At 37.3% G+C, this 26,801-nt stretch overlaps 1 protein-coding gene across 7 annotated transcripts in view; it reads left to right on the top strand.

Moving 5' to 3' along the window:
• The window catches only part of EXOC6 (exocyst complex component 6), a 205,708-nt gene that overhangs the window by 123,262 nt on the left and 55,645 nt on the right, over positions 1–26,801 (top strand). For all 7 annotated transcript variants that reach the window (XM_036264683.1, XM_036264682.1, XM_036264687.1 and 4 more), the window contains one exon: positions 13,324–13,503. In XM_036264683.1, the coding sequence (XP_036120576.1) occupies positions 13,324–13,503 (180 nt within the window). The remainder of the gene's footprint in view (positions 1–13,323; positions 13,504–26,801) is intronic.

Below are 26,801 nucleotides of genomic sequence, written 5' to 3'. Positions count from 1 at the left end.
GAAGTAATTGTCAAGAATATTTATTGGGCCCTGGCCGGTTTGGCTCAGCGGTTAGAGCGTCGGCCTGCGGTACAGAGAGACCCGGGTTCGGTTCCCGCTAAGGGCATGTACCTCGGTTGCAGTTTGTCCCCGGCCCTGGTTGGTCGTGCGGGTGGCAGCCACTCGATGTGTCCCTTCACATCGATGTTTCTCTCTCTCTCTCTTCCTCTCTCTCCCTCCCACTCTATCTGAACAAAAAATGGAAAAATGTCCTCGGGTGAGGAAAAAAAAAAAAGAATATTTATTGGGAAAATTGAGGAAATTTTGAATATGAACAATGGATTAGATAGTATTGTATCAATATTATAGTTCCGAATTTCTATAACTATGCTGTGGTAATGTAAGGGAATGTTCTTATTAGGAAATACACACTACTGTACTTAGTAGTAACAAAGAACTTACTCTCAAATTGTTCAAAATAACCGTGTGTGTGTGCACGCGCGCATGCACCCACCACACTCTGGTGAGTCTTGAGCTCATGTAGTCATACTGATCTAGAAGGCACAAATGCAGATAACATCTGAGAGAGCACTTTGATAAAATTAGTTATTAAAACTGAGACAGAAGCTGAACAAAACAGACATTCACTTATCTAGACAGCACAGTATAGTAATTGAGGGCATTTACTCTGGGGTTACAGTGCTGTGTGACTTGGGCACAGTTTTAAATTTTAATGATTTCCAACTTTGTCATATATAAAATTAGAGTAGAAATATATTATTTACCTCATCCAGTTATTATGAAAATTAAAGTGGATACTTAGCACATCATCTATGCTTGTACATCATCTATCCTCTGAGCACTCAGTTCGGTAATGAGAATGTAAAAATGTATCTCTGCCTTCAAGTAACTCACAGGAGAATAAACTAAAAAGATACTTGATGAGCCCTGACCAGTTTTCTCAGTGGTTAGAGCATTGGCCCACGGACCAGAGAGTCCTGGGTTTGGTTCCCACTAAGGGCACGTACCTTGGTTGCAGTTTGTCCCTGGCCCTGGTTGGGTGGTGCGGGAGGCAGTCACTTGATGTGTCCCTTTCACATCGATGTCTCTCTCTCTCTCTCTCTCTCTCTCTCTCTCTCTCTCTCTCTCCCTCCCTCCCTCCCTCCCTCCCACTCCATCTGAACAAAAAATGGAAAAATGTCCTCGGGTGAGGATAAAAAAACAACATGAATTGCCCAGACATCTGGTGCATCTAGGGGTCTTTATCAGGTTTAACTCAAAGAACCAAAGATATACTGAAACATGATGCTCTTAGACTGAGGGATCTCTTTTCAAAATCTGGCTGTCGGAAGAGAATGTTAGAAATGTAAGCTCTGGTCCATAATCCCAGTGTTCCCTTAAGTTGTAGATATTTAGTTGAAACTACAACTAACATAGAATATCCTTTGGTTTTCTTGGAAATCAAGAAAGTAGTTTAGCCTTTATAAATAATGGAGCATCCTTGTTATTTTTGTTGCTTATTTTATTTTCACATGGAATTCAGGAAACCCTTTCTGTTTTATGAGAACAAGAGCTGTTTCAAGCTTGATATATGAAGGTCAAGTATTCTTCATTTCTACCTTTGGTCTATTTTAAGAGGAATTTGTCATAAATTATTATTTGAGGAAGCAATTCAACATCAAGAATTGTTAAATCAATATTAAAGTGAATTACTGTGGGAGATTGGGGGAATTTTCATTTATAGTGAATAGTCAGTCTTGATTGCAGACATTAACATGGGTTGCTTAGTTAACCTCTTAGCCAAATTCTTTCCAGTCTAGTGAGTCTACCAAACATATTCTTATTTAGTTGCTTAATGATTGTGGAAATAAGCACTTACAGGATCCTTTTACCCGCACCTCCTTTTACTTCCCCTCCAAAAAGCACACACACACACACACAAAGTACTTGATTTATATCATATTTATTTTATGAAATACATAGATTTTCTTGTTAGCTTGCCTTTTCATTTTGCTCAATCTATGAGTGATAAAAAAGAGGTAAAGTGAGTAGTTTCCGCCCTCAAGCAGTACCTCAGCTTTGTATTAAAATTAACCTGGACCCACACTGAGAGCTACTTGAAACTAATATAAGGCTTCTAACTGAAAAGATTTGCATCAGAATAGAAGGGGGAAATGGGAATACCATTTCCTTTTTAATCTGTGTGGTAGAGAAATTACTCTGTTCTTTTTCTTGAGCATCAGAGCTCTTAAATTTGCTCCATGGAGCTGTTCCAGCCTGCCACTCTGGAGAGTCCTTTCCCTTTGAGCCCTGGCAGGACTGTAACTGTAAGAGCCTAAAAAGGCATATACTTCTGACTCTTTTTCTAGTTTGCCTTTTAACAAATCTGTTGATTACTGTGTAATGAATTTTTTTTTTTTAGAATATGGCTAAAGAAGCAGTGGTAAATTGTCTTTAAGGACTTGAAATTCTCTTCCTATGGAGCTAGGACATGGTACATGGACTTTAAAAAAATATTTTTTATTGAACTGTATCATACATATATGAACATGTACAATTTTTTTTTGGATGTGCCCCTAGCAGGAACCGAACCCGGGACTCTATGGTCCGCAGGCTGATGCTCCAACTGCTGAGCCAAACTGGCCAGGGCTGAACATGTACAATTTATAAAAACACAGATTATAAATATCTATAGCTCAATTAATTATTAAAAAGTAAAGACAGACTTCAGTTTCTAGTCTGGCATGTAACGAACTTGGAAGTTGACTCTATCCTGATAAGTAAAACGCTAGAAAACTGGAGAATCAACAACCTTCTTTGATTTGTCAGAGAAGTGAGATCATAGGGCAAACCACTGCCCCCAGAATTGGAGAGACAGTCAGGCATATACAGAGAATCACAACTTAATGGGCAGGAACTTCTGCAGGAGCCATGCTGGGGTAGGAAAACCTGAACTGTGTTTGATGAATTGCTGGAGATTCAGTACAGAAAAGTCTGAAAGTTAAAACTCCAGGGGGACCTAATCATGGCTCAAGGGTTGGGGAGGTGGGCGACTACACTTTTGTGAATTTTACCTCTTGGAGCCCTACCAGGTGCTCCCAGTGAAGATTGGAGAAAAAAATTATGTTGTACTTCCAACAGGGGGAAGGTAAAAGGAGTCGTTTGAAATATACCAGAGTGTTCAGTTCTTTAAGTATTTTATACTTCTCAACAGGCCTAACCTTAAAACAACTGTTTATGTACCTAAACTATTGGGGATTTATCAGAGCCTAACCAAACTGGAGGAGGGCAAATAGTCAACCGCAGCCTGCTCTAGCATCTTATTCTATATAAGGGGTGGAAATGAGAAACACTTGTGAAGTTCATAGTCAAGGGACAAAGGCTAAAAGACTAAGACCTCATCATGGGACTGTAGTACACTTCCCTCCTTTTATGCCTTACTACCACATCACTAAGGGCCTATTTACTGCAGTTCCTTTGGTCCAGCATATCATCCAGCTATCAAGAGAAAAATAAGACAGAGTAAAAGGCAGTTTTAAGACATAGGGTAACTATTAGAATCAGATTCAGATATGTCAGGGAAATTGGCATTATTAGACCAGGAATTTTTTTAAAAACTATGATTAATATGCTAAGGGCTTTAATGGATAAAGTAGATAAAATGCAAGAACAGATGCATAATGTAAGCAGAAAGATGGAAAATCTAAGAAAGAATATAAAAATGCTAGAGATCAAAAACACTGGAACAGAAATGAAGAATGCCTTTCATGTATTTATTAGTAGACTGGACATGGCTGAGGAAAGAATCTCTGAGCTTGGGGATATGTCAATAGAAACAAAAAAAGCAGCCCTGGCCGGTTTAGCTCAGCGGTTAGAGTGTCGGCCTGCGGTCCAGAGAGGCCCTGGTTCGGTTCCCACTAAGGGCACATACCTCAGTTGCAGTTTGTCCCTAGCCCTGGTTGGGTTGTGCGGGTGACAGCCACTCGATGTGTCCCTTTCATGTCGATGTTTTTTTTTCTCTCTCTCTCTCCCCCTCCCATTGTAGCTGAACAAAAAATGGAAAAATGTCCTTGGGTGAGGATTAAAAAAAAGAGAGAGAGAGAAACTGAAAAACAAAATCTGAACAGAATATTCAAGAACAGTAGAACAACTATAAAAAGTGTAATAGCCCTGGCCGGTTTGGCTCAGCGGTTGGAGCGTTGGCCTGTGGACCAGAGAGTCCCGGGTTTGGTTCCCGCTAGGGGCACATACCAATAAATAAATAAATAAATAAATAAATAAATAAATAAATAAATTGTAGTAGAATCCATATGACATCAAGTTTAAAAAAAAAAAAAAAAGTGTAACATACATGTAATGGGATTATTAGGAGAAAAAAAGAAAGGAACAGACGTACTATTTGATGTGTGGGCCCTGAGAAAGAAGATACCTACCAAGAAGGACTCCTGGTGGTTCACTGGGCTCAAATTTTAAAGCAGAGCCTAGCATCTGTTTCTAAATAAGGGCCTTTCATGCAAACTGCACTTCAGGGAGAAGCCTGCACTGAACTGCCTGCCTGCACTGTTTCTGCAGTCTGAGCCAGTCCTGATAAAGGGGTTTCTGTAATCAGGTTTCAGCCAATAGAATAGGACTAAGATTTTCCTTGTCCAATGGAGCTGCACAGCTATATCTTTTTTTTTTTTTTTTTTTTTATCCTCACCCGAGGACATTTTTCCATTTTTTGTTCAGGTAGAGTGGGAGGGAGAGAGAGGAACAGAGAGAGAGAGAGGAACATCGATGTGAAAGGAACACATAGAGTGGCTGCCACCCGCACAACCGACCAGGGCCGGGGACAAACTGCAACCGAGGTACACGCCCTTAGCGGGAACCGAACCCGGGTCTCTCAGGACCGCAGGCCGACGCTCTAACCGCTGAACCAAACCGGCCACAGCTATATCTTTATCAACATCTTCACCAACCAATCAGAACAGCTCAATTCTGACCAAACTGTGAAGATTTGAAATCCTCATTTACATGAGGACAGATCAATCAGGGACCAGGGGTGGGGAAGACAGACCAATCAGGGATCAGGGGTGGGGACTTTTGTCTTTATAAGTCAGCTCCCCTCTGGCTGGAGAGTGTACTTTCCCTCTCCACTGAAGATTGAAGATTTCATTTCCCTGACTGGAGTTGAAACACCAAAGATGTCTTGCCAGAGTAGAGCAAAGCAGAGCTGACTAGCCACAGAAGGGCCTTGCCCCAGGGCCGCCTCACAGCAGTGTTGTTCCACAACCATGCTGTTCTCATAGCTGTGCTGTATCACAATTGAGCTGTTTGCACTGAATAAAGTTTCCTTCTTCACTGCACCCCAAGTTGGGTATTCCTTTTGGTGCTGAGTTGATGCCAACAACCGTCAATGTCTTTTTAGCTGCTCCTATCACACCCCTTCCCCAATCATCACTAATTACCAGGTTTTGATATTTAGCCTTGTCTTCTTTCCCCCTCTGTCTATAGGGTCAGTAGTGACATTGGCTAATGAGTTGGATGCTGTATGCTCCTAACACTTACAAATTTCTAGATCAAGATCACAGATGATCAGAGTGTCATCTCTTACGAGATCAGACAAGATCGAGTGTGTTCAGGGTGGTATGGTCACAGACAGAGCGTCATTTCTTGAATTAGAGCAAGAAGAAATTAGCTAGAGAGTGTACCTTACATTTGACAGTTCCAACTTCATCTTCTGCTTGGATTTTTAGGGCTCAGAAAAATGTCATAGAAGTATTCCCCTTGCTCCAAATAAGTAATATTAAATGTAACCTTTTTTTCAGAATGTTCAATAAAATGTTTTAAGTAAGATACTTGAATTAATCAGAGTTATTTATAGGAAATTGACAAAAACTGGCAGAAAAACCAGCTCAAACTGTCATAAACAATAAAGGGAAATTATTATCCAATGTAACGGGAAATTCCAAGAATAGGACAGATTTCCTGTGAGACTGAAGCCAACTGCTCAGAAAATGTCACTGAGGACCCAGAGTCCCTCCATCTTTCAGCTCTGCTTTATGCAGTTTGGCCTCATCTTTAGCCTACACATGGTGGCCCAGCAGCCGTAGGTTCGCTCATCCTGGTAACAAATTGGCTGCCCCATGACAGCTCTAAGCTGATATCCTTATGCCCTATCATTGAAGGAAGGGTATATGTTTCCCCACTAGCTGCTACGGAACTCCCTGGGGTAAGAGAATAATAATTACTAATTGATTTCAATTCATCAGTATCCATCCTTGGAGCTAAATAAAGGTTCAGTTCTATGCAGACCAAATAGAGCTGTGAATGGGGCCAGAGTGGTTTTCCAAATGTGTTTGGTGACTGTTCCAAGAAGGGGAAATAGATGATAGACAGTAAGTCATTGATGTTTACTAAAATGTTTAGCTATTACTACTTAACTTTTATTCAAAACAAACATGCTTATGGTCAAGGAAGTGTAGAGTGAAGTTTGTGCATGTGTGTGTTTTAAAAAGTTCCTCTAGTGGTTCTGTTGTACACCTGTGATTGAGAACCACTGCTAGTATGGTATCATTTAATTCTTAAACATTGAAATGCAGATTATCAAATTATGCTACATCTAGTTTTGCCTTCAGAGGGCAATGTTTTGTTTTTGTTTTTTTTAACAAGCAAAGGAAGAATTAATTGCTTTGCTTATAAACTGAATCTTTTAAAATTTAATTTAGGACTTAGTTGTTATATTCCTGATTTTCTGGTGAGGTCATAAGGATTGAGAGTATTTGGTTTCAACTGTAGTAGAACTCCTCAGGAAGTCCAAACTAATTTCTTAACAGTCTCTAAATTACAATTAGTAATCTTTTTTAGAAATGTGTTAGCAAATAATTCAGTGTATCACTGTGTATGAGTATAGGAAAAATTACAGTGAAAACCTTTTCTGTCTCTTGTTCCTTGCTCCTGGTGGGTTTGGCTCAGCGGTTGGAGCGTCAGCCCTCTGGCCAAAGGGTCACGGGTTCGATTCTGGTCAAGGGCACCTGCCTCAGTTACAGTTCTGTCCCTGGCCCTGGTCGGGGGTAGTGCCAGAGGCAGCCAGTCGATGACATGTCTCTCTCAAATTGATGTTTCTCTCTCTCTCCCTCACTCCTACTCTGTCTAAAGATAAATGGAAAAAATATCCTCAGGTGAGGTCTAACTAACTAACTAACTAAATAGAATGTAGTAAGTCATGACGATCATGCAATGCAGTTCATGCTCATATGTTTTCTAATGGTTATATTTGCCCGGATTATAAAATAAGCAGAATTCTTAGTCCTTACCACAGTCCTTTCAAATGTTGACTTTAAACATGTTCCTGCCTAGAACTGCTGTCTGAACTGCCGGTGTCTTTCTTAGATTTTTTTTTTACTTTTATAACCTGTGAAAAGCATGAATAAACTTTAAAAAATATAAAGTACCCCTCCCCAAAATTCACTTAACATGTTGTGAAAAGTTATCTTAACCTGTATGGTTTATGGGAAAAGTGGAACCTGCTCTTGGTGTCACCTCAGGAAAGTAGATTAATCAGCAACATTCTAGATAATAACAAATAGTAATAAATAAAGTTTTGGTCCAGCTGGTATGGCTTTGTGGTTGAGTGTCGACCCATGCACCAAGAGGTTGCTGGTTCAATTCCCGGCCGGGACACATGCCCAGGTTGTGGGCCTGATCCCCAGTGGGGGGCATGCAGGAGGCGGCCAATCGATGTTCTCTCTCATCAATGTTTCTATCTGTCTCTCTCCCTTTCACTTCCTCTCTCTCTAAAATCAATAAAGTGGGGAAAAATTAAATAAATTTTGGGGGGAAAAATTAAATAAATCAATTTTTGTATTTTCTTTTATTTTTGCTTAGTTCCTTTTCAGAAAGTTAGTGACTTTTGAATCACTTTATCCAGAAAGCATATCATTATAATGATTTCACTCGTCTATAATGTGAATAGTTTTATCATCATCATTTTTATAATTTTTTTTCCTTCAGATAGTGTTTGTATCCCCCAATCACTTCAAAATTTGAAGATATTTGGTTCCTCTCCCCATCTTACCTTTTGGTTAATGTTTTTATTGTCCCATATTGCTTTTTAAAATCCAGGAAAATCTGAAATAACATCTTTATTTAATTTTAACAGAATTCTATGTAGTAAAATGAAGAATTAAGAAGTATATCATTTATTTTAAAGATGGATTTAAATTAGGATCTTAAAAGAATAGTTATTTTAAAAAACACCTAAAGTTTTACCAAGTACTTTAGCTCTGTACCTGGAAGTCTCTTGATACTGGTTTTTAAACAGACATCTCTCCCCCTTCCTACCTACGGTAAAGGCATCCCAGGAAAACAAGAGAAATCCTATATAGCAGCCTGAGTGCGGGTAAGGAATGTAGTAGAGCACATGAGCAATCAGATTCCAAATGTTCTTTACCTGTAATAGAAGGGAAGTGGGTGGAGGAGTAAGGGATGATTATATGGTTCTGAGCTTTCGGCCTCCCTTATCTGGCTGCCTTCTGGGATTGCAATCTAGCTTCATTTCTTTTTTTTCTTTTTTTATTCTCACCTGAGGACATTTTTTGATATTTTGTTCAGATAGAGTGGGAGGGAGAGAGAGAGAGGGAAACATCGACATGAAAGGGACACATCGAGTCGTTGCCACCCACATGACCCAACCAGGGCCGGGGACAAACTGCAACCGAGGTACGTGCCCTTAGCGGGAACTGAACCCGAGTCTCTCCGGACCGCAGGTCGACGCTCTAACCGCTGAGCCAAACCGGCCAGGGCTAGCTTCATTTCTAAAGTGACCTGTATTCATCTGCTTAGATTCAGTAAAAGTAATGAGATATGAAATAGGGGAGATGATTATGAACATTGGGGCACAATGCAAAGTGGTAAATAAACATTTTGATATTTCTTTGGGAAGTTGGCATATAAGTGGTATCATTAAGGTGTGTGATAGCTATACGCACTTGCCATCTTGGGTACCTGCCTCCAAAGTTGATAGGGAGGTTAAAGAGAGATGTACATTACAGTGCCTAATGCACATAAATATGCCCCATTTCCATTCCACTGCTGGCTTAAAAAATCATCCTGTGAATTTTAATATCCAGTATTTCTCCTTTATATGCAAATAACTATAGTAAGGTTAAGCTAACTCCGGAAGTTTGGATGGTTTGAGATTCTAATATACTAATTGTTTTCATACAGTTAATTTAATACATTTATTGAGCATTACTAGGAATCGAACCTGCAACTCTTTTGTCCTTGGGCCGTCACTCTTAACCAGTGAGCCAAACCAGCCAGGGCTTAAATTCCCTTCTTGAATCTAAAGTAGTATTTACTTTCTTCTGTAGTTGAGAGACCCTGTGGAAAATGTATTGTCTGTGTCATATTTGTGTTAGACCTCTGAGTGGGGAGAGAAGAAAAATCTTTCTTTTTCTTGTTCCAGTTCTACTGTGAAGGCAGGCCTGCAATGGAAAGATGGTAGCAGTAGTTGGTTTTCTTCAACCCATTGTGACAAAGAGTAGTAAGTTTAGACATTGTGAAAACTGGAGAGAGAGCCAAAAAAAAGAAGCATTGAAATGTGAAAATGGTATACAGTATTTTGACTAATCATGCTTACCTTCTCTTATTTTGTTCTTTTGAAAATTTCTTAAGGCACACAAACCAAAATACCTAAGTAAGAGTTCCTGATTATATTTTTTATAGTTATAACTCAAATGACATCTCCTCCACAGAACTTTTTATCAAATAAGTGGTAATTATTTCTTCCTTTGTTTACTCAGGATGCTTTGTTAAACCTTTAACATAGCACTAGTCATGTTTTGTTATATTGTATCTCTCCCTGGACTGTGGGATCCTTGAGGGTGGGAGCTGTCTTGCTCATTTCACTGTCTATATAGTGTTCTTATTCATAGACATGATATAAATTATGTATTAGCTTAAGTTGTATTCAAATATAATGTGACTAATGATGGTGAGTGATACTTAGGTCTCTTCTTAGTGAAGGTAAGAATCTAAATAGGTATTAGTTTTGCCAGAAATATCACATTGCCATCTCCCCCCTCAATCCCCATCAGATTAAATCTAGCTCTCAAGCTCTACTGGCCAAGGTGGCAAGTTGTATACTCTCCTTAAATTTACAAAGAATTTCAGGAGCTTGTATAATCCTAAAAAACCTGGAAAAAAGTCAGAGATTGTTCTAGTTTTAACTTTCAAGATGCTCCCTCTCCAAGTCTGTGTGATCCTTTAAAACATACAACTATCATTTCTTCTTTTTCTAGTTTCTTAAGGTGAAAGTTTAGGTTATTGATTTGATTTTTCTTCTTTTATGATACAGGCATGTGTAGCTATAAATTGCTCTCTAAGCACTGCTTTCTTTGTGACCCATAACTTTTGGTATTGTATTTTTGTTAATTTATCTCAGAGTATTTTTAAATTTCTATCATGATTTCTTCTTTGACCCATTGGTTGTTTGTTGGAGTCTATTGTTGAATTTCTACATATTTGTAAATTTTCCAAATTTCTTTTTGTTATTAATTTCTAATATACTATTATGGTCAGAGATTATACTTTATATGATTTCAGTCTATTGAAGGCTTGTTTTGTGGTCTAATATGCACTGTTTTGGATAGCATCCCATGTTCACTTGAGAATAATTCATGGTTTGCTGTTGTTGAGTTGGCTGTTCTGTAGATGTCTGTTAGGTCTAGTTGGTTTATATTGTTGATCATATCTTCTTTGCCTGTTCAAATGTTTGAAACCCCTGTAGTGATTTTTTTTTTCATTTCGTTTATTGTACTTTTAACTACAGAATTCTATTTTTAAAAAATAAGTTCTCTTTATATTCTTTATTTTGTGAGGCACTGTTTTCATATTTTCTTTTAGTTCTTTAGATGTGGTTTTCTTTAGTTCTTTGTACATATATTAAATAGTTGATTTAAAGTCTTTATCTTATAAATCTAATGGCTATGCTTTTTCAGGGACAATTTCTGTTGATTGCTTGTTTTCCTGTGTAGAAGTAATACTTTCTAGTTTCTTTGTGTGACTTGTAAATTTGTTGAAAACTAGACATTTAAAATAATTAATGTGGCAACTTTGAAAATCACATTTTCCTCCCTGAGATTTTTTTTTTTTTCTGGTGGTGGTTTGTATGGTGACTTTTCTGAATTAATTTTAAGAAGTCTGTATTCTTTGCCCTGGCCAGTTTTGCTCAGCGGTTAGAGCGTCGGCCTGCGGTCCAGAGAGACCCAGGTTCGGTTCCCACTAAGGGCATATACTTCGGTTGCAGTTTGTCCCCGGCCCTGGTTGGTCGTGCGGGTGGCAGCCACTCGATGTGTCCCTTCACGTCGATGTTTCTCTCTCTCTCTCCCTTCCTCTCTCTCTCCCTCCCACTCTATCTGTACAAAAAATGGAAAAATATCCTCGGGTGAGGATAAAAAAAAAAAACAAAACAAAACAAAACAAAACAAAAAAAAAAAGAAGTCTGTATTCTTTATCACATGTGGCCAGAGAAATCTCTGCTTGGTATCCAGCTAATGATTGGAAACAACCATTAAACATTCCTTAAGCCTGGGACCAGTAAGTCCCTCAGTCTGCTGCAGGACTCTGTGTGTATTGGGGCATGCTTCACACTCAGGCATTGACAACTCTGCTTTAGCCTTCACTTCCTGCTTGCAAAGAGTTTCGAGGTCAGCCGTAGATGAGAGCTTAGAGCTTTCTCCGGTCTTTCCTGAGCATGTACACAGCTTTACATAGCCTTCTAGGTCTACATAGCCTTCCAGACTCGTAGGAATATGTCAGAGCTTTTCTTTTTTTTATTCTCACCCGAGGACATTTTTGCATTTATCTTCAGATAGAGCGGGAGGGAGAGAAGGAGGAATAGAGAGAGAGAAACATTGATGTGAGAGAGACACATTGCCTGGCTGCCACCCACACGACCCCAATGAGGGCCAGGGACGAACTGCAACCAAGGTACGTGTCCTTAGGGGGAACTGAACCCTGGACTATCTGTCCGCAGGTCGTTGCTTTAACCACTGAACCACACTGGCCAGGGTTGTCAGAGCTTTTCAAAGTCATCTATTGATATCTCATTCCTCAGCTTTTCCTTTTAAGCTTTTTGGTTAGTCTATGGTGTGTGCAGTTACCCATTGCTTAAGGCTTTTGCAATGTTAAACAATTACTTCTAATTGTTGTCAACAAATGTCCCCAGGGGACAGGCTTTTTGCACTGGAAAAGCCCAATTTAGGTCATATAAAGACATCCCTGAAAGTGGGGTCTTTCAAGGAACCACTGGCTAGGTCAAATGATAATTATCTGAGAATATGGCTATGAAGAAGCTCCAACTCATTCTGCCCCCTTTGATGGCAGACAGGCTGCTGGTTTTCACCAGAGTTGTGTGATGTTGATTTTCAAGGGTACTGCAGAGCTGGGGCAGGGGAGGAAATAGAGCATATTAAAATGTCACACAGCTTGTTTTCTTGGTAAAAAATAAATAAATAAAAAGGTTTCAGCTATTTTTAAAAAAAATAAATACTACCTACATTGCTGTAAGTTCTGAATTATGGAAAAGTTTTCAGAATTATGGAAAAGTTTATTTTTATTATTTTTGCTAGTTTTCGTGTTGCTTTTATGGGGAAGAGAATGTTTGGAGATCCTTACTCTGCTATTTTTGCATCACTCCCTTTATTTATTCTTTCCTCCTCTGAGAAGTTAACTTATTTTTCTTTTTTAATCCTTGCCCGAGGACATGCTTAGAGATAGAGTGAGAGAGAGAAACATTGATGTGAGAGAGAAACATAGATCGGTTGCCTACCTTATGTGCCCTGACCGGGGACCAAACCCACAACTCAGATATGTGCCCTGACTGGGAATCGAATCAGCAACTTTTTGGTGCACAGGATAATACTCAGCCAACTGAGCTACTCTAGCCAGGCTTAACTTTTTGTTTTCTTTATTGCTTTTTCAACTTAAAACACCAGTAACTATTTTATTTCTTCTGTGATAGTTCAACTTAATTTCTCTTAATGAGTCAATGGATTGGTGGTGTGCATTCTTGACAACTTCTGTTTTTCTACTTCTTTTTCTCTTAAAGGTCTTCTTAGAGCTGTGAGAACAATTCAGAATTAATAACACATAATTATCTTACCACAAAAGGTGATAGTGAAGTTGGAAAAAAACAGAGTACTGCCAGCAAAAAGCAGTTTTCTTAGACTTTGAATAAATGACTAAAATATTAGACCAAAGAAAAATATAAAACAAAGTTTAGAATTTTAAGAAAACTTGTTTTATTATCTGCTTCTGTAACTGTTTCTTATTGTTTATTGTTATTTTATCCCTTGTTAGGATGCCCGACATGCGGCTGAAGGAGAAATATATACCAAACTTAATCAAAAAATTGATGAATTTGTTCAGCTTGCTGACTATGACTGGACAATGTCTGAGCCAGATGGGAGAGCTAGTGGTTATTTAATGGATCTTATTAATTTTCTGAGAAGCATCTTTCAAGTGTTTACTCATTTGCCTGTAAGTATAAAATTTTTTTGAAAAATTATAATTTTGCTTAGTAAACTATATTTTAGAATTCAATTTAAATTTGAGGTTTACTTGTTAAAACCACCTTTCTAGCTTGAATATATTTCCTCTTTCATTATTATAAATCAATTTGTGAAGAATCCTAACTTACCCAATTGTTTGAAGTTTTTTGTTTTTGTTTTTTTTTATCCTCACCCGAGGACATTTTTCCATTTTTTGTTCAGACCGAGAGGGAGGGGGAACGAGAGAGAGAGAAACATCGACGTGAAGGGGATACATCTAGTGGTTGCCACCCGCAGGACCCAACCAGGGCAGGGGACAAACTGCAACCGAGGTACCTGCCCTTAGCGGGAAGCAAACCCGGGTCTCTCCGGACTGCAGGCCGATGCTCTAAACGCTGAGCCAAACCGGCCAGGGCCCCAGTTGTTTGAAGTTTTAATTTTTAACCACAATATCTGCAACTTCTCATCAAAACCCAAATATATTTTGCAAGTGATATTGTAGACTTAAATAGAAATGAACTCTAATAGGAGTTGTTTTCTTTTTTTTTTTTTTGTACAGATAGAGTGGGAGGGAGAGAGAGGAAGGGAGAGAGAGAGAGAAACATCGACGTGAAGGGACACATCGAGTGGCTGCCACCCGCACAACCAACCAGGGCCGGGGACAAACTGCAACCGAAGTACGTGCCCTTAGCGGGAACCGAACCCGGGTCTCTCCGGACCGCAGGCCGACGCTCTAACCGCTGAGCCAAACTAGCCAGGGCAGGAGTTGTTTTCTTAAAAGTCATTATAATCTATGACTTTTCCAATTAGAAAAGGCTAATAAATTACTGGATAATTTTAGGCCAGAGACTAAAAGTAAAATAAGAGCATTATTCTATCTTGATATATAGTTATAGTTTATATCTTGAACAATCTATTGATGAAACATTACTCCAAAGAAATGTATAACAGGGGCATTTGAATGTGAATAAACTGAAATATTGATTCTTCAGATGAGGAATGCAAAGATCAAGGAGGTTATGGTGGAATGAACATACTCTCTTTAGGTATATTCAGAAGTAATTGAACTACTATTAAAATATGAATGAAGCAGTTTTTGTACAAATAAAATAGGAAAAAAATGTATTGACCTTGTTATTTCATGATAACATATTGCTGAACACAAAAGTATTTAATTTGAAGCCTATCCCTGCCTCCAACTGTCTTCCTTGTTTAAAATGGAAAACAAAACAAAACATCTTTTACTCTTTCCCTATCAAGAGTTGCTCCAAGGGCCAGTTAGACTAGTTTAAGGAAAGTGTTACTAAAAATTTAAAAGAAAAAATATGCCCTGGCCGGTTTGGCTCAGTGATTGGAGCATCGGCCTGTGGACCAGAGAGTCCTGGGTTCAATTCCTGCTAGTACCAAAAAAATAAATAAAATAAAAGAAGAAAAATATCTTAAAAGAGATTATAATGGTGGATCTGTGCCAAAGAACTTTGAGAAGCTTACCCAGGGATGATACTATACCTTTTTTTTATTGATTTTTTTTCCCTTTATTGATTTTAGAGAGAGAGGAAGGGAGAGGAAGGGAGTGATAGAAACATCAATGAGAAAGAACATCGATTGGCCGCCTCCTGCATGTCCCCCACTGGGGATCGGGCCCACAACCTGGGCATGTGCCCTGACTGGGAATTAAAGCAGCAACCTTTTGGTGCATGGGTTGACACAACCACTGAGCCACACGGGCCAGACAATGATGATACTATATTTCTAACTGTTGTCCTTGAGTAAAAAGGGGAACGTTTATATGTATTTAATTTTTATATAAACTAGTTTCTAATAAAGTGCTCCTCGTAAAGTATTCATTAAATAATTGTTGAATTAATTTTGTCAGTATGAATCTCCATGCTTCTAGCCAAAAGCAATCCTTAGGAATAACACATGCTGTTACATGCATGGGTACACAAATAGACACATCATGTTTTTTTGTTTTTTTTTATCCTCATCCGAGGACATTTTTCCATTTTTTGTACAGATAGAGTGGGAGGGAGAGAGAGGAAGAGAGAGAGAGGGAAACATCGATGTGAAGGGACACATCGAGTGGCTGCCACCCGCACGACCAACCAGGGCCGGGGACAAACCGCAACCGAGATACATGCCCTTAGTGGGAACCGAACCCGGGTCTCTCCGGACCGCAGGCGGACGCTCTAACCGCTGAGCCAAACTGGCCAGGGCGACACATCATGTTTTTATGTTGTAATATCTGGTTCATAGGATGGCATGAGGTGATGTGTAGGTATTTTGTGCATAACTGTGGTAGGATTAAGAGGGGTTATATGTTAGAAATGTTTGGGGTAAATGTCTCACCTCAGGAGGTTGGCATCTGGAGGGAAATCCTATTTTCTCATAGGATATACTCTGGTGACATTGAGAAAGACATACCCCTGGCATAACTAGATAACTTATCTGATATTTTGTATGGTTTTAGATAAGTCTTCCTATGCCATTTTGAATTTTTATGTCACCTTACATGGGTTTTTCTAAAAAGGAAATAAATGTTTATATAATGTAGATCAACAAATTCAACTGTAAATATAGGGCATGACCACATAAAAAGTTATAGTTCACAGTCAAGAAAAGAGAAAATGGTCTTAACAACAGTGTATTCTTATTTAAGGGATGAACTATAAGCATAATTCCCAAGCAAAAATATTAAATTATTGACTAAATTAAAACCTCAGCTAGAGTTAATAGTTATGTTAAGGCATAGTGTATTAATTCTCTGAAACCCTGAAATTATATAAAATATTCTACTAGATTGTTTTAAGTATTATTATTATTATTATTTTTATCCTCATTTGAGGACAATTTTTTCCATTTTTTGTACAGAGTGGGAGGGAGAGAGAGGAAGAGAGAGAGAGGGAAACATCGATGTGAAAGGGACACATCGAGTGTCTGCCACCCGCACAACCAACCAGGGCCGGGGACAAACTGCAACCAAGGTACATGCCCTTAGCGGGAACCGAACCCAGGTCTCTCCGGACCGCAGGCCGACGCTCTAACCGCTGAGCCAAACCAGCCAGGGCTGTTTTAAGTATTATTAAATGTATTATTTTTTAAGCAACATATGGTATTATATAACTACCATCTTTATTTAAGTGTTTTAAGCTAAAAATGATTCATTAGTTTCAAGGTTGCTCTGACCCAAAAAGAGAAACAGAGGCCAGTTCTGGATTCCTTCAACCTTCAAGGAGCTTTCAAAAGATATTTATTTTTCACATCAGCCCCAAGTCATTTTTCTTAAGCAGAACTAACTGTCCCATGTATAGACATGGGGAGTTAAATATTGGGGCTAGTTTTAGCCTGGTGCACTCTTCTTGGTTTTGGCAGTGTTCAGAAGCAGTGCCGTGAGTTAAGAGTCAGTGGAATGCCTGGCTGGTGTGGCTCAGTGGATTGAACATCCTCCCATGGACTGAGAGGTCCAGGTTTGATTTCTGGCCAGGGCACATGCCCGGGTTTTGGGCTTGATCTCCAGTAGGGGGCGTGCAGGAGGCAGATGATCAACGTTTCTCTCTCATATCACTGTTTGGATCTCTCTCTGTAAAAAAATCAGTAAAGCAATATTAAAAATAAAAAAAGAGTCATAGGGAGCTGTGAAGCCAAGGGCCACTTTTTCAGATAGTTAAACTATTGGCCAATACTGCAAATAATTGGACACACTGGTAAATTATGTGGGGTAAAGGTATTTGTTTTATCCCCCAATCCTAAAATGTACCTAACACAGAACACTTTTAGTTAAGAATCTCCACTCTTAGCTTCACTGCATATTTGTTTTTGTTAGTCCCTGTCATTGTTGCAAAATAATATTTTCTCCATCAGAGAGAGTTATGATGTGCCATTTGCTGATCGCATTGCCCAGTAAAAGTTCTGTTAGTTCCAGGAAAGTTATAATCCACCCAGTAGAATTTTGTTCTCTTCTCATAGGGTATGACAGCAGTAGAAGTTAGTGGGTAATAATAGTTTTGACAGAGCCCAGGGAAAGAACTTTGTCATTTTTACTTTTCTACTATACTGTGGTGGTGGTAGAACTCAGTAGGATTCAGAGGATCACCAGCATTGTCCACTTTAAATACCTCTATCTCCAGGGTTGGGTGATTGTGAGAGTTGTTATATTGTTTATTTCCCTTACCTTTTTCTCTTAAGAGTCAGCCAGTGCAAGCTTATACTGGGGATGGAAAAATAAAGAGCTTCCTTCCTTCCATATTAACTTACCTATTCATCTGCATTTCCCTGTGCTCTGACAGAGAAGCCAGGCTCTCTACTGGTCATAGGAATTAGCAGACTAAATAGGCAGTATTTATAATAATCACAGGTATTTTTCCATTACCCAAAATATTAAGCTGCCTTGCTAGATATATTATCTGCCTTAAGGAACTTGTCTTTTCATGACTCAATTAGAACTAAACACATTTATCTTTTATTGTTCTTGGGAACCAAAGTGCTGAAGTGAAGAGAGCATAGGATGGGCTCTATAGTTAGAAAGACTTATATTTATTATTGTTATTATTATTTTTTTTTAATCCTTACCAGAGGATATTTTTCTGTTTATCTTCAGATAGAGTTGGAGAGAGGGAGAGAGAGGAACATCAATGTGAGAGAGACACATTGACTGGTTGCCTTCCGCATGACTCCAACAAGGGCTGGGAACAAACTGTAACTGAGGTACTGTGCCCTTGACTGAGCCAAACCCAAGACTTATTGGTCCGTGGGCTGACACTCTAACTGCTGAGTCAAACTGGCCAGGGCAGAAAGACTTATGTTTAAACCTCACATTTGTAATTTACTGACTATGGGGTCCTGGCAAGTTGCTTAACCACTCTGAACCCCTTAACCTTCTGAAAAAATGGGCATAATACATTTTTGTCATAGATGAATGAAAACAATGTGTAAAAAAAGTTGCCTGGCAGGATTCTTGGCATTAATAGGCACTATTAATAAATGTTAGTTTTGTCTTTTCTTCTCCCTTCTTTCTTTGTTATTGTTTTAAGGCCCTTTATAGTACTAGTTGCATTTTAATATATTTTCATTTTTATCTTATAAGCACATTATTTAGCTGTAGGTTCTATATTTTTGCATTAGACAGCCATTTAAAAATTATTGTGAAAGATGTCACTATAAAGCATATTTATTTGAATAATTATTTTAGCTTGAATGCAGTGCTTATAGTGGCTAACAGTCAGATGCTATTGAAGTCTGATTAGCATATGAAATAAATATTGTTTTATCTCTAAATTAGTTCTCTTGGAATCAGCAGTTTTTACTATTTCAAATGTGTAAATGGCCTTTCTTGTTTCTAATAAAAATTTTTCCCCAGATAATTAGAAAATACAGCTAAATATACAAGAAAATTAAAATGATATATTATCTTGTCAAAGGATACCACTGTTCACATTTTGGCATGTATTCTACAAATCGTCTTTTTTATGTATTTCTGATATTATAAATAAGCTTTGGGAGTTTTAAAGTAAGATTTTATATTAGCTGAATTTTTTTAATTAGAAGAATTAAAACAGCATTAAATATTCATTCACCAATTACATGTATATAAGTAGAAGAAATTTTTGAGCAGCTCAAAATTATTCTTCATGACTGCCAAGTGGAACTCATAACGTTTTACTGTGAATGTACCGCCTGAAGACTCAGCACTGGTTTGCTTCTGGAAAGAATAATTAACATTTCCTTCCTTCATAAGGGCTAATTGATTCAATAAAGATATTTTGTTGGTTTACGAGCACTGAAGGGTATGTGTAAATGATAACACATTTTAAAATTTCTTCACATATTATTTATTTGCTAAAGGGACCCATTTTACCTAAATGTTTATACTAACAAATGATCACATTTTATTTTATTTGTTTTTATTGATTTTAGAAAGAGAGGAAGGGAGGGAGGGAGAGAGACAGAGAAGCATCAATGTGAGAGAGAAACATTGATCTGTTGCCTCCTGTATGCACCCCTACCATAACCTAACCTGCAACCTGGGCATTTGCCCTGACCAGGAATCAAATGGTGACCTTCTGATGCATGGGACAACACTCAACACTCAACTGAGCCACACGGGCCAGGATTCAAATGGTCATATTTTATAGTAGAAATACATAGATCTTAAATGATTAGTGTGCTCATATTTCTTCCTTTCTAGAAACTCTCTATTGTTTTATTTTTAGCCATGAAGTAATCTTCTGTGCTTATATTTGCTACAACTCTAGAAGTGTTAGGTTAATATGCTTTTGGTTTGAATTTTAAATATCAAAACTGTCTCTCCCCCCCCCGCCCCGCACCAGAGGGATGTTTTCCTTTTGCTTTCAGATATGCTTAACTTTTGACTTTTTGAGTTAATAAGAGTGGTGATGAACAATAAAAAAAAAAATTTTGATAATGAGTTTATCTTTGGCATGTAGTTCTATAATTACATATTAATATGATTAGGTATATTTCAAGAAAATCATTATCTGGTCTTGTGCACCAAAGGGTTGCTGGTTTGAATCCGGGTCAGAGCACGTGCTAGGGTTGCGGGCTTGATCCCTGTTAGGGGTGTACAGGAGAGTCAATGTTTCACTCTCACATTGATGTTTCTCTCTTTCTCCCTTCCTCTTTCTCTCAAAATTAATTTAAAAATCTTTTAAAACAATAAAAGTATATCTCACTTTAGAGAATAAATGCCTGAAAAGCTATTAGTGGAAAAAGCATTTATTAATAGGATCATTCCTCCCATTATCTTTTACTCTAAGATTAGAGATGCCTTCCTACTGAGAGAAAATGGCTTCAAAATTATGTTGGGAAATATATATTGTGAAAGCCTGTAGTGTAAATCTCTTCCAAACTGTGCATTCGGAGACAACGTATTTGTAGCCAAAGCAGGAGTAGTTAGTACATGGAAATCAGCAAATTTTACAAATCAAGGCCTTTTCCCCCAAAGAATTGTTAAACATTTATTACACAGCACTAAACATAGCATAGCTTTTATAATCCCATTGTCAAATAAAAAGTATTTACTTCTTTATTTTATTTATTTTTTTAATTCTTCCCCAAAGATATTTTTCCATTTATCTTCAGATAGAGTGGGAGGGAGAGGGAGGGAGAAGAGGGAGGGTGAGAGAGAGAAAGAGAGAGAGAAACATTGATGTGAGAGGGACACATCGATTGGTTGCCTCCTGCAGGACCCTGACCAGGGCTAGGGAACCAAACCACATCCAAGGTACGTGCCCTTGACAGGAATCAAACCTGAGACTCCTTGGTCTGCAGGCTGATGCTCTAACTGCTGAGCCAAACCAGCCAGGGCGGCAAAAGTTATTTACTTTTTATTAGTTCAAGAAATAAATCGGTATATACTTAGTAATAAAATTAAAATACTATAGACGAAACTACTTTCAAAATATGCCCTAAATGTTACTTTATCTTTAAACTCTGTATTTAATGCCCCATTGATTTATTTCCCTTTTAAGGTGATTCCTCTTTTATGTGTTTCCCTTAAAGGGTTTTTTCCTTGGCTTAATTGTTTCTTTGTGCTATTAGTGTTTTACTGATGAGGTAATTTAGTATCCTTTGTAAAGTCTTTATTCTTAGGACCATAGTTTCTTTATACTGAATATATTTGGATATGAATACAGGTGCATAATAGTAAGACAAGTTGTCCAGAAGAGTTGGGGCTGGAAAATAGTTAGACATTAGAGTTTCCAGATGGTCCTCTATGTCTTTTATCCTTCTCTTCATTAAAAAAAAATAGAGACTGTCCAGTGATTCCATGCTATGAAATAAATATGTTATATTTCTTCAATTTGTTTTTTTATGTAAAATAGTTATATTCCTATTTTTTGTTCCATTTTAGTCAGTATCTTAGTTCTCATATTTAAGGTAAAGATACTTGCCTCCTTTCCCTCCCTCTGTCAGTTCTTCATTTACTATCTTCTGACAGCTCCAGAGGCCTTTGTCTCTAATGTGTACCATTGCTCTCTGGAATTTTTAAATTGTGCATAGCTGTTATCCTGGGACTTCCCTTTTCTGCTCTCTGGGTTGGGAACTATTTCTTGGAGTCTTTGTGTTTTTATTACCTCACTGGTTGGTTTTGTTGAACTGCCTCAATAACTTCCTCCAAAGAGGAAGTAGTACGCTATTTTAATTCTTTGCATATCATAATACCTTCTTATGTTCTCATGTACGATTAAAAGTTTAGCTGGTTATATAATTCTAGGTTGAATAGCTTTTAGTCTAATAGTTTCTTTTGTATTCCTCTATTGTCCTCTGGCATCCACATTTTAGGATCTGTTTTTCCATCCTTAACATTTTGAAGTGTCATGGGAACATGTGGAGAAGTAAGCTTTTATTTCATTTACTTAGCTCTTTACTCAGTGGCCCTTTCCTTTAAAATATTTTGTGTCCTTATTCAGGGCAGAGTGATTCTCCATCTACCCCACCCTATACCTAGTTCACAGAGCATGTTAATCAAATGTGTGCCTCTCATGAAATGAAGCCCTATTGGACTCTGGAGTCATTCTTTAAAGGTTGAAACCTAAATATAAATTCTTGAATGACAAGGATTCATAGCACAGAATATATTATAGCACACATATACTCTGTGCTATATTTATATATATATGGCTGTGTGTTTAATATATCAGATACAAACCTACATGTATTAAGATAGAGTCAGTTGGCTTGGGTAACTTTTGTCCATTTTACTAATCATCATATGGAAACCACGTATGTTAATAACCTGGCCACTTTTTTGCAAAATTTAAGTCATACTGGGGTTGTGCAATAGTATATTTTAATGATTATATAGACTTGGTACTGTGAACTAGATGTGTATGTAAAGAAAAGAGGAAGACTGTGGCATCACAAAGCTGTTGCTTTAATAACAGTTCCTGGGATGCTTCAGTTTTTCCATCTCATCTCTAACTTCCCTTGCTTTTCTTACATTTGCTGGGTGAGAGAAGTTATAGCACTTTAATATTTTTAACAATTCCCTATTTAAACATATGCCTGACTACCCACTTCGCTGTTATCAAGTAGACTTAAGAGTTAGGAATACAGTCGGCCCTCATTTATCATGGTTAATCAGTTTCAGACTCTACCACGATAAATGAATTTCTACGAAGTAGGATTCTTTATGTACAGTCGTCCCTCAAAACTTCGCACTTCAACATTTGCGGCTTCACTCTATCTCGGTGTTTTCCAATATAGTCTAGTAGTAGTTGAAAAAACCGCAATAGAGTGAAGGTGCGAACGTCGAAGTGCGAAGTGGGGAGGGAGGACTGTAATCTGTCAGCTTTCAATCAGCAAGACTAGCTTCCTCTTCCTGCTCCTCTGGGCCAAGGTGCATGCAGCTTTCACCATTTTATCTAGATTTCTGACATCAGTAGCCTGGAAGCAGATGCATTTCTTCAAAACCTTGACCTCTTTTACTTTCACTGCTCTGCTTGTCCTCACATTATCTCTTTGCCTATTAATATTAGTGTGACGTCCAGCCGGTGTGTGTGGCTCAGTGGTTGAGCATCAACCCATGCACCAAGAGGTCACCAGTTTGATTCCGGGTCGGGACACATGCCCAGGTTGTGGGCCTGATCCCCAGTGGGGGATATGCAGAAGGCGGCCAGTTGATGTTCTCTCTCATCAATGTTTCTATCTCTCTCTCCCTCTCACTTTCTCTCTCTCTAAAGTATCAACGAAGGAAAAAAATATATAGATATTAGTTTGATGATATCGTGAGACTGCCATGACAACAACGATACTTGCAGAAAGCTGCAAATATCATGTTACATGTTATCATTACATGTTATCTAAGGCCATCTTCAAAAGCTTGTTTTAAAAAAAGAAAAAGGCCACCAAAGTTTGATGAACCCTGTGGTTGGGATAAGGAAGTTTTAAGTGAAATAGAAATACGCTACGTATTACAGGTGTCCTGAAGTTTTCCCAGTTTGGGGAATTATTTTTTTCTCTAACTTCAAGGTAATAATTGCATTCTATTTAATCCGTGTGTGTGTGTGTGTGTGTGTGTGTGTGTGTTCCCGTGTTCATTAGTTACAAGAGGAAGCATTTATGTTACTGTCTCATATCTTTATGATTAGGAATTATTAGGAGGAGAACAGCCTAAGAAGGGAGATTCATAATTGTGAGGAACTGTGGTTAACTGATGGTGTAATCAGTTCTTTTGGGGCTACAGCTACTTAGATGGGGCAGAGAGAGTATGAGAGGAAGATAGAAGTGCAAAAGAAGTATTTTGGAGAATGTTGGGGTGTTTGAGTATATTTTGATAAGCCTATGAATGTTTTTGGCATAATCTCAAAAATCTGTCTTCAAGATGGTGTTAAAGTTATTATTAAAACTCACTAAAGGAATTCATCTTGATATTTAAACCTTATGACTCATCCTTTCTCTATTATTGGGAATCTGAGACATTTCAGTGTTATACATTTCAATGTTATACGGAGTGTTCAGCCAGAAAATAGATTAAAACCTATCTTTACTAGGTAGAGGAATCTCTGTGCCTTTTTGAAATCATCTTAGGGAAATTTTCATGTTTTATACTAATATTTTATACTAATATTTATACTAGTATTTTTTTCCTGATTCAAAAACATTTCATTAGAGCAGGATGTAATTTCATATAATAAAACTTTAGATTAGTGAGTCTTACATAAAATAGAAATAAGAATAATAGATTTTTAAAATTAATATGTCTACCTTTAAGCTAGGCATATTTTTTCATATTTCAATTGACAGTTTATTTCTACTTTTAGTTTTTACTCCACATTTGATGAAAGTTTTCACTCTTTTGGTCTGTGTGCTTTCAAAGCACATAAATTGTGGCTCTTTAGGAGACCGATTGATTAAAATACTTGCCTTCCTCTTTTGCCTCCCTTCTGAAAGACTATTTCACAGGTTCATAACTAAAATTTATATAGCAAACTGAGAGGCAATGAGTTTGAATACTATAGCAGTATTTTATTGCTTTAAGTTAAATGACTTTAAAAAATTAATACATTAACTTTAAACAGTCATACAGAATCAGAATAATAAATTCACTTACCATTGTTAGATTTGATTTTCAAATTGACCACAATTTAATTTCATTTTTCCACTATTTTCTGGCAAGAATTACATAACCTTTTAAAACAAAATCTGCTATCAATTTAAAGAATAATAAATACAGCAGAATATTTCTAAGTCTATATATTCCTTTTTACTTAAATAAAAAAGTAGTTTACTGTGCAAAGTTGACCTTTTGTAGAGATATGAAGGAAAATGGGCTCTCTTGGGATCGTTAAGGAAAATAGACCAATACAGAAAGAATGGTTGTGATTTCAAGAGCACGTTTTTATCTTAAATGTACTTGAGAGAATGAAAGCAGCATTGAAAAGTGCTTTCAAATAATTACTGTTGAAATAAAATCTTTTTTTATTAGATCTTTGAAATAAGAGAATGGTGAGACAGAAATAAAAGCTTCAGTGAAAATTTAAGTGTGTCAAATTAGTCTTTAAGCATTCTACATTTCTCCTACTATTATATTAGAGTAGATCTATCAAAACATTGCTTTGAAACCAAAACAGTTTTGAGCCGTAATCTAATAAAATGTGTTGTATTTTTGTTATCATGTCATTTTATGATATTTCAAAGGAAACAGTATCTTTAGCCTAATCTATAATAGTAAATTATTTTGGAAATTTGGCTTGACATACAAACAGATGTGTTTTCTTGATTTCTTTTAAACTGAGGGTTGGTGGTTTGTGGTTTATTGTTCCTGTGATTGGCATTAAAAGCCTTATTTCACAGCTTGCAGCGAGGGACTATTGGGTAAAGAGTGGCTGTGTTCCACAAACTAAATTCAAAAAGTGTCAATCAAGGTCTCACATAGGTTACTTAGAGAATGAGTTTTCTTACTGATTTCACCAAATGTCGCCTCATGCTGTCTTTGATTGGCACAGCCTGGCAGGGAGGATGGATGAATCTGTCACCGACTGGTTAATTGTGTTGCTGGTCTCAGTCTGACACCAGGTCTTTGACTCTTAAGTGGCTCAATACAAAACAAATTAGCAGATTGTAGTCATATTTCTCATTCTATATGCTTTGACTTTGTTGAATGCAGTCCATAAATCATATTGACTGACACACAAGTAAATGATGAAAGCTGCTTTTGAGACATGGATCTAGAAAGCAGCGCTGTGAAGGTGCCATGGAAGGATGCATATGGTTGACCCTTTGGGAATTTCCTAGGAGCCAAATGTCTCTTTACCACAATTGTTCTGAAAAGAAAAGCTTTTGGGTAATGCAAAAAGGATCTAATATGTCAGCAGATTCTCTTTTACAAGTTCCTTTGAAATATAAGAAGTTTGTCTAAGGGTGTTCTCTCTTTGCAAGTTGTTTTTCAGCAAAATGTTAGAGCTGGGTAAAAAAGTAGGTATCTTTAAAAGTTTGGCAGGTGTTTTTACTTATGTATTAAACTTTGTGTTGTTAAAGGGAAAGAAAATGTCATTAATAGTTGCAATTAATTTTTCAGATGAGAGCAGCAGAAATTTCTAGGTACTTGAAATTTATTAAATGTGCTGTTTTCTCAGTCACTTCACTTAATTATTTTAGCTTTGTTATAATGTTAAAATCGAGAGCCTCTCTAATGACAAAGTCAAGTTTCTAAAGATAATTGTAAGATACTTAGATTATTTTTGTCCTAGAAAATGATATATTGCTAAGAGCATCAATAATAATAGCAATAATAGTGCTCAGAAAGGGGTATTTTGGTCATAGCAAAATGTACTAAGGGCTACAGACATCAGAAATAATTGCCAAAGGTATTTTTTGGGTGTGCAAATATTTGGAAAATTCAAATTTTTATATCTAAAAATAGGTATTAGATGACATTTAAGAATTTTGTTTACATTTTATAGTTAGGGAGTAGACATTTTAAAAAGTAATGTATAATCTTTTATAAAATTTAAGAATCTGAACCCTTGATATTAACTTCAGTTTGGAGCTATGCAAAAAATAATTTATTTCATTTGAAGATTTATAAAATATTTTACCAGTATTTTAAACTTCTGCCCTTGAGAACAATAAGCCTGTACTTATATGCATAATCAAAGAAATTTAATATTAGAATTTGATTAATACATATGTGATTTAAACAAAAGACCAAATTTGTGTGTGTGTGTACCAATGTGTGTGCACTGTGTTTATGTTTTCATTACCTGTTTCCACTAGATTTATGGAATAGCCTGTATTTCTGTACTCTATCAGTTTTGGCTCCAGCAC

Source organism: Molossus molossus, unplaced genomic scaffold (genome assembly GCF_014108415.1).
Source record: "Molossus molossus isolate mMolMol1 unplaced genomic scaffold, mMolMol1.p scaffold_m16_p_17, whole genome shotgun sequence".
Classification (NCBI taxonomy): Eukaryota; Metazoa; Chordata; class Mammalia; order Chiroptera; family Molossidae; genus Molossus; species Molossus molossus.
The sequence above is the reverse complement of the archived record's forward strand: the minus strand, read 5'-3'. Positions and strand labels throughout refer to the sequence as shown.